At 40.7% G+C, this 12,381-nt stretch overlaps 1 protein-coding gene across 3 annotated transcripts in view; it reads left to right on the top strand.

Moving 5' to 3' along the window:
* The window catches only part of clcn2a (chloride channel, voltage-sensitive 2a), a 150,913-nt gene that overhangs the window by 12,414 nt on the left and 126,118 nt on the right, over positions 1-12,381 (top strand). For 2 of the 3 annotated variants that reach the window (XM_034182673.1, XM_034182672.1), the window contains exon 1: positions 531-761. The exons of the other annotated variant lie outside the window; for it this stretch is intronic. In XM_034182673.1, coding sequence (XP_034038564.1) covers positions 672-761 — 90 coding nt within the window. In that variant the 5' untranslated portion in view covers positions 531-671. Of the gene's footprint in view, positions 1-530; positions 762-12,381 lie in introns of those variants that run through there. 3 annotated transcript variants of the gene reach the window in all.

Here is a 12,381-nt window from a genome sequence, read left to right as displayed (position 1 = left end):
GGTCGATTTTTCCAATATGCTGTAGGGAGTATTGGACACCTTTATAAATATCAGAATTATCAGTCCTCTGATTTGATGTTTCATCTGATAAAACAACAGTAGGTATAGTTTTGTGTGCCTCCAAAGCACAGGTGGTTGCCATCCAGATCTCAAAGCAGTTCCATATTGTGGTGAATGTAATGCATGAATAATAATAATAATAATAATAATAATTGTTGTTATTATTATTATGTACTTAGTAATAGTAGTAGTAGTAGTTATTATGCATTATGCAACTATTATAATGATTAATTAATTATAATAAGTATTATTAATAATACTTATTATTATTATAAAAATGGTAACGATTGTCCCGGTCTCCCCTACACCATACGTCTCAAACACACTTGCATTCTGTGGTTAAAGCAGGAATAAATATCTTAACGTCTCGGAGTGACTGGAGGCTCCCACAGGCGGGTGGGGGGTGGGAGTGTAGGAGGAGGAGGAGGTGCTGTCTTGCACCGCACTGGCTCCTCCGTCAGCAGGCTTTCGGCTCCTCTTCTGGCCGCGGCGGAGCTTCACCGTGCAGGCAGGCAGGCTGCCGCGAACAGAGCCGGTTCACCGCACATGACTTGTCATCCAGCTCTGACTGCGCCTCCGCACCAGCGAGCGCAGCAGCTCTTTGCGCTCTTATGAGTGTCAGGATGGATGTTAGTGAGGGGATTGCGGCAATGGTGAAGGACAAAACCGAGAGCCAAACCCTGCAGTACCAGCAAACTTTGGTGAGTTTCATAGATTTTTTTTTAAATTTTATTTTATTCTTTTTTAAATTCTTCTTATTATTTGCTGTGTGTTATGTGTTTTCAGCCATGTGGAATTGTGATTGTTTCTTTATTTTGCGGTCGGCTGATGCAGGTGCCACATTCTGGATGAGGATAGGAGGAGATTTGCGTCATTCTGCTTTGCACTGATGATGCATATATGACGTAATTATAAATAAAATAGTTTTTAAAAAGTGTTTGTTTTTTAGCTGCTGCTGCAGAATTATCCACTTCAATCCACAGGTGTTGCGTCACATCCCGTCTCTCCCTCAGTTTTTCTCTCTGCACAGCTTCATAATTAGCTCCAGTTTGTGATTAGTTGGAAGATGCACATGGGGGCTTTCTGCCATCACTTTACGCATGACCTTGTGACCCTTCATTAAGACTTTACTGTCCCATAAATGTCAGATTACAGCCTTGTGTGCTTACTAATATTTCTCTCACGTTCTGGAGTGTCTTCCTGCATTTCTGCTGCAGGTCGGATCTCTTTGTTGTCCTCATGTGCTTCTCTTGTCATCTCCCGCTCTCACCCCTCTGCCAACTGTGGCCCCTATTATGAGAACTCAAAGAGGAGACTTTTGGAATATTAATTGTTTCATGCATCGGTTTCTTCAGTCATTTCACAGCCGGACTGACAATTCTTGCCTGCAGCATTTTGCACTGTGTGTGTGTGTGTGTGTGTGTGTGTGTGTGTGTGTGTGTGTGTGTGTGTGTGTGTGTGTGTGTGTGTGTGTGTGTGTGTGTGTGTGTGTGTGTGTGAGTGTGCATGCATGCATGTGTATCCAGACAGAACAGACAGTCAGGAACTGTCAGCAAATTAAGTTCACAAAAGTTTCTCAATCCTGGTGTGATGTGCACACACATACAGAACGGTCAAGGCTGTAGCCAGGAATTTTCAAATGGAGGAGGGTGGGGGAGTAATTTTTTGCTTTGAGAACTGACCCCCCCCCCCCCCCACACACACACACACACCCACACCCACACACATTGGATTGACAAGCTGTCTGCAAATTTATAAAGTAGTACTTAGCACATGAAAATTTCCTACTGTATCCACATGGAAAACCGCCCCTGGCCGAGCATCAGCCCCTCCCCCTTTTTTGCAGAAAGTTGTTTCAACACACCCCCTGAATTAAATGATTTTTTTTTTCTTAAAGGTTATTAAATACCCACCCTATAATAAATTAATATCGTGATCCCAACACATAGTAAAAAAAAGCAAAAAATAATGAGTTTTCACAATGTTTTTCTCATCTCTTCCGCATCTTACCTGTGATGGCATCATCAGTGTGCACTGGTAGTGGTCACATTGCAGTGATGTCAGTTTTAGAGTTTTCAGTCCGAGAGTTGAGGCATACACTGTGACAGATTGAGTAAAGTGCAGCACTTCCTGACGTGAAGAGAAGATTGTAAAATGACCCCGCCTCACATCACCTCCTGCAGTCCGCTGCTGCAGACGGAATTCTGCTGTGACAGTTTTTCTGCTGTCGACATGTGAAAGCAGCTTAATGTCGACTGGACGTCCACTTTTCAAGCAGTGAACAAGTACAGGACAAACAAACGTGCAACCATCGAGAAAGTTCCCCTGTCTCATGTGCGTTCAAAGTTTTGAGCGTGCACAGAACTTTCCGATGGACTTGCCAAACATCAAATGACATGCATCAATTCAATTCAATTAATTTTCGATTAATTTTATTTATATAGCACCAAATCACAACAAACAGTTGCCCCAAGGCGCTTTATATTGTAAGGCAAGGCCATACAATAATTATGTAAAAACCCCAACGGTCAAAACGACCCCCTGTGAGCAAGCACTTGGCGACAGTGGGAAGGAAAAACTCCCTTTTAACAGGAAGAAACCTCCAGCAGAACCAGGCTCAGGGAGGGGCAGTCTTCTGCTGGGACTGGTTGGGGCTGAGGGAGAGAACCAGGAAAAAGACATGCTGTGGAGGGGAGCAGAGATCAATCACTAATGATTAAATGCAGAGTGGTGCATACAGAGCAAAAAGAGAAAGAAACACTCAGTGCATCATGGGAACCCCCCCAGCAGTCTAAGTCTATAGCAGCATAACTAAGGGATGGTTCATTCATTCATTTCACATTTAATGAATGAGAAAAGGATTTGTGTAGGACAAAAATGAACACAAATGGGTGAGTTATTTGTGATTTAGTCTTTATCTGTAATGAAATCAGACATTTTATTGAAATGGGCATTCTGACAAATGTAATTTTGGCTGTGCTCGTGCATCAGCCCACCCCCCCTTCAGGCAGACATTCGTGCGAAACACCCTGTTCACTTTGATGTGCACGTATGGTATTTTTTGTTGTTGGATTGCGTTGCAGGCCTGAAATGCAGGAATGGATGTGTATTAACAAATGAAATGAAGTTGGCCACACAAAACTTGAAATATTTTGGGTTCACGCAGTATTCAATATAATAGAAGTTAATAGAAGTCAAAGTAAATGTAAGGACCATTGTGGTTTTGTTTGTTAGTTTGTTTAATATTGCATTTTCCACATCATCACAATTTCTTCAGAGTTGAGGTTGTATATGTGTCCAGAAAAAAATCTCTTTCAGATCCTGTTGTAATGTGTCTTAGTGTTTTGCTGTGAGATGAGGACACTAAGCAGTGATCTAAAGTGGCCACTTGCATTGTGAGGAAACATCAGGTGTGACATTTTGGCGTATTCCTCTGTGTTGAGGACCCCAACAACTGAATGAGTCCAGGGGGGCCCTTTGTTTCACCTGGCAGCGGTGCTTCAGAATACTACTGTTAAGAGTAGTAGAGCAGGTAGTTCAGTTGGGAACAAGCATTGTGCTACCGACCTGTGGACCTGAGTTTGGTTCTCGGTCATGCTCCTGGTCTGTGTCCTTGGATAAGACACTTTGTCTTCATTGTCCCAGTAGTAGTGCTTAGCTGTAAATTGACACTGGCCTTGGTTGGGGAAGTAACTTGTGATGGACTGGCATCCCATCTAGGAGGAGTCGTAGACTCTCACCTACTTCATACCAATGAGCTTCAGGGACTTACTTTACTGTTAAATTTGCTTCTGAGAGTTTTGATTCAACTCTCTACAAGTGTAATTTAACTCTGAAGGTGACAAATAGCAGTTTGGTGAATGTTGATGTATTCCATCATAACCAACTAGTTATGGGGTTGAACCTCACATGAGGTTTTCCCCTGGAATTCAGGTAAACACTGCTCCAACAATTACATTGCAAAAGTACTCTCTGTGGTGTAGAAAATAGACTTTCATATGTCAAAGAGTAACACCAGGAGTGTCAGAAAGTTACAAGTCACAAGTATCTCACAAGTAGCTCTTAGCCGGTTTAGCATGGCGGCTTCTCCTGTCTCTCCCGCACTTTTCTGCTCTGGGTGTGAAATGTTTAGTTATTCCTCGGCCTCCTTTAGCAGTAATGGTACTTGTAATAAGTGTAGCTTATTCGTAGCATTGGAGGCCAGGCTGGGCGAATTGGAGACTCGGCTCCGCACCGTGGAAAATTCTACAGCTAGCCAGGCCCCTGTAGTCGGTGCGGACCAAGGTAGCTTAGCCGCCGTTAGTTTCCCTCTGGCAGATCCCGAGCAGCCGGGAAAGCAGGCCGACTGGGTGACTGTGAGGAGGAAGCGTAGCCCTAAACAGAAGCCCCGTGTACACCGCCAACCCGTTCACATTTCTAACCGTTTTCCCCCACTCGGCGACACACCCGCCGAGGAACAAACTCTGGTTATTGGCGACTCTGTTTTGAGAAATGTGAAGTTAGCGACACCAGCAACCATAGTCAATTGTCTTCCGGGGGCCAGAGCAGGCGACATTGAAGGAAATTTGAAACTGCTGGCTAAGGCTAAGCGTAAATTTGGTAAGATTGTAATTCACGTCGGCAGTAATGACACCCGGTTACGCCAATCGGAGGTCACTAAAATTAACATTGAATCGGTGTGTAATTTTGCAAAAACAATGTCGGACTCTGTAGTTTTCTCTGGGCCCCTCCCCAATCGGACCGGGAGTGACATGTTTAGCCGCATGTTCTCCTTGAATTGCTGGCTGTTTGAGTGGTGTCCAAAAAATGAGGTGGGCTTCATAGATAATTGGCAAAGCTTCTTGGGAAAACCTGGTCTTGTTAGGAGAGACGGCATCCATCCCACTTTGGATGGAGCAGCTCTCATTTCTAGAAATCTGGCCAATTTTCTTAAATCCTCCAAACCGTGACTATCCAGGGTTGGGACCAGGAAGCAGAGTTGTAGTCTTACACACCTCTCTGCAGCTTCTCTCCCCCTGCCATCCCCTCATTACCCCATCCCCGTAGAGACGGTGCCTGCTCCCAGACCACCAATAACCAGCAAAAATCTATTTAAGCATAAAAATTCAAAAAGAAAAAACAATATAGCACCTTCAACTGCACCACAGACTAAAACAGTTAAATGTGGTCTATTAAACATTAGGTCTCTCTCTTCTAAGTCCCTGTTAGTAAATTATATAATAATTGATCAACATATTGATTTATTCTGCCTTACAGAAACCTGGTTACAGCAGGATGAATATGTTAGTTTAAATGAGTCAACACCCCCGAGTCACACTAACTGCCAGAACGCTCGTAGCCACGGGCCGAGGCGGAGGATTAGCAGCAATCTTCCATTCCAGCTTATTAATTAATCAAAATCCCAGACAGAGCTTTATTCATTGAAAGCTTGACTCTAGTCTTGTCCATCCAAATGGAAGTCCCAAAACCAGTTTTATTTGTGGTTATCTATCGTCCTCCTGGTCATTACTGTGAGTTTCTCTGTGAATTTCAGAACTTTTGTCTGACTTAGTGCTTAGCTCAGATAAGATAATTATAGTGGGCGATTTTAACATCCACCACAGATGCTGAGAATGTCAGCCTCAAACACTGCATTTAATCTATTATTAGACTCATTGGCTTTGCTCAAAAATGTAAATGAGTCCACCCAACCACTTTAAATCATATCTTAGATCTTGTTCTGACTTATGGTATGGAATTGAAGACTTAACAGTAGTTCCCTGAAAACTCCCTTCTGTCTGATCATTTCTTAATCACATTTACATTTACTCTGATGACTACCCAGCAGTGGGGAATAAGTTTCATTATCACTAGAAGTCTTTCAGAAAGCGCTTGTAACTAGGTTTAAGGATATGATTCCTTCTTTATGTTCTCTAATGCCATATACCAACACAGTGCAGAGTAACTACCTAAACTCTGTAAGTGAGATAGAGTATCTCGTCAATAGTTTTACATCCTCATTGAAGACAACTTTGGATGCTGTAGCTCCTCTAAAAAAGAGAGCTTTAAATCAGAAGTGCCTGACTCCGTGGTATAACTCACAAACTCATAGCTTAAAGCAGATAACCCGTAAGTTGGAGAGGAAATGGCGTCTCACTAATTTAGAAGATCTTCACTTAGCATGGAAAAAGAGTCTGTTGCTCTATAAAAAAGCCCTCCGTAAAGATAGGACATCTTACTACTCATCACTAATTGAAGAAAATAAGAACAACCCCAGGTTTCTTTTCAGCACTGTAGCCAGGCTGACAAAGAGTCAGAGCTCTATTGAGCCGAGTATCCTTTAACTTTAACTAGTAATGACTTCACTGACTTTCTTTGCTAATAAAATTTTAACTATTAGAGAAAAAATTACTCATAACCATCCCAAAGACGTATCGTATCTTGGCTGCTTTCAGTGATGCCGGTATTTGGTTAGATTCTTTCTCTCAGATTGTTCTGTCTGAGTTATTTTCATTAGTTACTTTCATCCAAACCATCAACATGTCTACTTAGACCCCATTCCTACCAGGCTGCTCAAGGAAGCCCTACCATTATTTAATGCTTCAATCTTAAATATGATCAATCTATCTTTATTAGTTGGCTATGTACCACAGGCTTTTAAGGTGGCAGTAATTAAACCATTACTTAAAAAGCCATCACTTGACCCAGCTATCTTAGCTAATTATAGGCCAATCTCCAACCTTCCTTTTCTCTCAAAAATTCTTGAAAGGGTAGTTGTAAAACAGCTAACTGATCATCTGCAGAGGAATGGTCTATTTGAAGAGTTTCAGTCAGGTTTTAGAATCATCATAGTACAGAAACAGCATTAGTGAAGGTTACAAATGATCTTCTTATGGCCTCGGACAGTGGACTCATCTGTGCTTGTTCTGTTAGATCTCAGTGCTGCTTTTGATACTGTTGACCATAAAATTTTATTACAGAGATTAGAGCATGCCATAGGTATTAAAGGCACTGCGCTGCGTGTGTTTGAATCATATTTATCTAATAGATTACAATTTGTTCACGTAAATGGGGAATCTTCTTCACAGACTAAGGTAATTATGGAGTTCCACAAGGTTCTGTGCTAGGACAATTTTATTCACTTTATACATGCTTCCCTTAGGCAGTATTATAGACGGCATTGCTTAAATTTTCATTGTTTACGCAGATGATACCCAGCTTTATCTATCCATGAAGCCAGAGGACACACACCAATTAGCTAAACTGCAGGATTGTCTGACAGACATAAGGACATGGATGACCTCTAATTTCCTGCGTTTAAACTCAGATAAAACTGAAGTTATGTTACTTGGCCCCACAAATCTTAGAACATGGTGTCTAACAAGATCCTTACTCTGGATGGCATTACCCTGACCCTCTAGTAATACTGTGAGAAATCTTGGAGTCATTTTTGATCAGGATATGTCATTCAAAGCGCATATTAAACAAATATGTAGGACTGCTTTTTTGCATTTGCGCAATATCTCTAAAATTAGAAAGGTCTTGTCTCAGAGTGATGCTGAAAAACTAATTCATGCATTTATTTCCTCTAGGCTGGACTATTGTAATTCATTATTATCAGGTTGTCCTAAAGTTCCCTGAAAAGCCTTCAGTTAATCAAAATGCTGCAGCTAGAGGACTGACGGGGATTAGAAGGAGAGAGCATATCTCACCCATATTGGCCTCTCTTCATTGGCTTCCTGTTAATTCTAGAATAGAATTTAAAATTCTTCTTCTTACTTATAAGGTTTTGAATAATCAGGTCCCATCTTATTTAGGGACCTCATAGTACCATATCACCCCAATAGAGCGCTTCGCTCTCAGACTGCAGGCTTACTTGTAGTTCCTAGGGTTTGTAAGAGTAGAATGGGAGGCAGAGCCTTCAGCTTTCAGGCTCCTCTCCTGTGGAACCAGCTCCCAATTCGGATCAGGGAGACAGACACCCTCTCTACTTTTAGATTAGGCTTAAAACTTTCCTTTTTGCTAAAGCTTATAGTTAGGGCTGGATCGGGTGACCCTGAACCATCCCTTTAGTTATGCTGCTATAGACTTAGACTGCTGGGGGGTTCCCATGATGCACTGAGTGTTTCTTTCTCTTTTTGCTCTGTATGCACCACTCTGCACTTTAATCATTAGTGATTGATCTCTGCTCCCCTCCCACAGCATGTCTTTTTCCTGGTTCTCTCCCTCAGCCCCCAACCAGTCCCAGCAGAAGACTGCCCCCTCCCTGAGCCTGGTTCTGCTGGAGGTTTCTTCCCGTTAAAAGGGGAGTTTTTCCCTTCCCACTGTTGACCAAGTGCTTGCTCACAGGGGTCGTTTTTGACATTGGGGTTTTTACGTAATTATTGTATGGCCTTGCCTTACAATATAAAGCACCTTGGGGCAACTGTTTGTTGTGATTTGGCGCTATATAAATAAAATTGATTAAATTAATTGAAGTATTTTAACATTTCTGTAATTTGTCCCAGTTCTTTTATGTAATTTACTGCCTCTTACCAAGAACCAAACCATTATTTTCCTCGTTTTGAGTTTATTAAAAGTCACAATAAAATCCAGGCCTGGGACCCTCACAGACTGTGTCCATCTTGTAAAAGGTCCAGAAAATGGGTCATACAGCACTTTTATATAATGTTACAGTACAGTACAGTACAGTAGGTGTGGTTTAGTCTCACAATTCTAATGTTACTGGCTCCCACCAACAGTGGGAGGTCTCCCTCTATCTGAAACTGGAGTTTTTATGTGATATAAACCCATTCATTAATTTCCTGCCACTTATCCAGATCTAGGTTTGCGGTCACAGTAGACCAAGCAGCTCAGAACCACGTTTACCTATCCTCAGCCAAGTCCTGCAACTCGAGGATCTCGAGGCGTTCCCAAGCCAACTGCAAAATTTAAACCCTCAGCATGTCATGGGTCTTCCCTGGGGCCTCGTCCCAGTTGGACGTGTTTGGAAAACATTCTCTCGGAGAGAATACCAGGGGCCATCTTCACTAGATGCCTGAACCACCTCAGCTAGCACCTTTCAATGAGAAGAAGCACCAGCTCTACTCTGAGACACTCCCAGATATTGGAACTTCACACCATGTCCATTCTTCCATGGTATCATCTTTTTTTACTCCTCTTTATAGCTTGTGTAGTTCCACAATGTGACATCTATCATACAGTCTTCGCTGTTCTCATTAGATACACGTGTGACTTCTTTTTTTTTTTTGTCTCATGTTGGTGTGAAAATCAATTCTGTGTGTCTCAGCGCAGAGATCAATACTAATGAGAAATGGCATCAGTCTGTGGATTGGAGCGTGCTGTCTGCTCCAACCCTCTCCTCTGATCATCACACTCAGATCAATGGATTTATGATTACTCACTGCAACCGTTACCCAAAAAATAGAAGCATGCATGTGCATGTTTTTGCACATGCAATCAATTATACCTCGAGAGTGTCGAGTCCAAATGCTTACAGTGTCAAATGCCTTTGCTTTGGCCAGAAGTCGAGGCTTCTTGAAAATATCCAGCAGTAAGTATATATATATATATATATATATATATATATATATATATATATATATATATATATATATATATATATATATATATATATATAGAGTCCAAAATTAGATTCAACTGTTGACAGAAGAGTCTGGGAGTTTTCATTGTTTATTTCTTCATATCCAGGCTAAGGCACATGGAAAAGATAAAGAAAAAAAACCCCATCAGATTATTTAAGAAAAAATGTCATTGGAGTCTCAAACACCTGCTTTATAAAAATACTGATTTCATAATTAACTGTTTGAATCATTTATCAAGAAAAAATTAATTGTCAAATTTCAGAATGTATTTACTTTTCAATCATTATTTTAAATTTCAGACTAAGATTTGACTGTTTTGTTTTTGTTTTTATTTATTTTTTTTCACTTTTTTTCCCTAAATGCTTTGCACCATGAAGGGAATGGTACAAAAATGCTTTGAAAACAGCTCACGTGTTTTATACTGATTTATACAATTAAAAGACAATTTAAATAGAATAAAATAGAAGAAACCTTATTTTAACTGGGGCTTAACTAGTTAACGATAGAAAGGTTTGAAGTGATTTTAACATGCTTTAAATTGGTTTTAAATCAAACATTTGCTTGTGAATTGTTTATAGCGGTGAAATCAATGTTAAACAATTTCAAACTGGACTCAAATATCTTACATTTAAGAAAGAAAGAGTTTGACACTTTTTAAATCAATTTAATGACTCAAAAACCCTCAAATTAGATAAATTAAAGATAATCTCAACTGGTGTTAAACCAGTTAAGGATAGAAAGGTTTAAAGTGCTTTTAAGATGTTTTAAATGGGTTTTAAAACAGACATTGGCTATATGAATTGTTTATACCAGTGAAATCAATGTTAAACTATTTCAAACTGGACTCAACTGTGTTACATTTAAGAGAGCAAGAGTTTGACTGTTTTTTAATCAATTAATCAAAAACCCTCAAACTATGTTTAAATGAGATAAATAAAAGATAATCTCAACTGGTGGTATACTAGTTAAGGATATAAAGGTTTAAAGTGCTTTTAAGATGTTTTAAATGGGTTTTAAATGGGACATTTGCTATGTAAATTGTTTATACCAGTGAAATCAATGTTAAACTATTTAAAACTGGACTCAGCTGTGTTACATTTAAGACAGAAAAAGTTTGACTCTTTTTTAATCAATTTAATTAATCAAAAACCCTCAAACTATGTTTAAATGAGATAAATTAAAGATAATCTCAACTGGTGGTATACTAGTCAAGGATAGAAAGTTTTAAAGTGCTTTTAAGATATTTTAAATGGGTTTTAAATCAGACATTTGCTATGTGAATTGTTCATACCAGTGAAAGCAGTGTGAAATCAGTGTTAAACAATTTCAAACTGGACTCAAATGTCCTATATTTAAGATAAAAAGAGTTTGAGTGTTTTCTTGCTTTCAAGTGCTTTTAAGATTATTTAAGTTTGTTTTGCAGCTGTCATTGGCTGTTGGGAATTGGTTTTAATAACAGCCAACATTAAGCATGTTCAAACTGGGTTTAAATGAGATAAATTGCAGATAACATCATATTAAGGTTTTTTTAACAGCTGATACCTAAACTATTTGTAAATGGATTTAAACTGGTCACAGTTAAGATAAACTGCCAGTGATGCCTCTCAATGACAGTGTGCCACCTGTACCCCATTCTTGCTTTTTGGGCACTTGGAGCTGCGTCATGAAAGGCTTCTGGTGTAAAACTGGGTCAAATTAACATGCAGTTCTGAACGGGTGCAAAAGCGGAGCAGCCAAAATAATTTTGTATAATTGAGATAAACTAGATAGAAATCAATATCTTTGGATTATCATTTACGCAGCCTTATCTCACTGAGAGAAACTTTACAAAAAAAGAAAAAAGAAAAGTCATTTATAGATATCAGATATCAAAAATAACAGTTGGATTAAGAGCTGATAACTGACAGTGCTGACGAAGGCAGTGGAATAAAAATAACCGTACTGTGAGAGCCGCAGTATTACTCATACTCATACTCATCATCAACCGCTTATCCAAGATGGGGTCACGGGGGCAACAGCTCTAGCAGGGGACCCCAGACTTCCCTTTCCGTGCCTCATTGACCACCTCTGACTGGGGGATCCCAAGGCGTTCCCAGGCCAGTGTGGAGATATAATCTCTCCACCTAGTCCTGGGTCTTCCCCGGGGTCTCCTCCCAGATGGACGTGCCTGGAATACCTCCCTAGGGAGGCGCCCAGGAGGCATCCTTACCAGATGCTCGAACCACCTCAGCTGGCTCCTTTCAGCGTGAAGGAGCAGTGGCTCTACTCCGAGCTGCCCACACATGACCAAACTTCTCACCCTATCTGTAAGGGAGACACCAGCCACCCTCCTGAGGAAGCCCATTTCGGCCACTTGTACCCGCAATCTAGTTCTTTCGGTCATGACCCAACCCTCATGACCACAGGTGAGAGTAGGCACGAAGATTGACCAGTAGATCGAGAGTTTCGCCTTTTGGCTCAGCTCTTTTTTCATCACAACAGTATGGTAGAGTGAATGCAACACTGCCCTTGCTGCGCCGATTCTCTGGCCAATCTGGGAACAAGACGCCGAGGTATTTGAACTCCTTCACTTGGGGCAAGACCGTATTCCCTACCCGGAGTAGGCAATCCATCGTTTTCATGCTGAGAACCATGACCTCAGATTTAGAGGTGCTGATCCTCATTCTAGCCGCTTCACACTCTGCTGCGAACCAACCCAGTGAGTGTTGGAGGTCACTGGCCGATGAAGCCAACATTA

Source organism: Thalassophryne amazonica, chromosome 12, assembly GCF_902500255.1.
Source record: "Thalassophryne amazonica chromosome 12, fThaAma1.1, whole genome shotgun sequence".
NCBI lineage: Eukaryota > Metazoa > Chordata > Actinopteri > Batrachoidiformes > Batrachoididae > Thalassophryne > Thalassophryne amazonica.
This window is presented reverse-complemented; position numbering and strand designations above follow the sequence as displayed.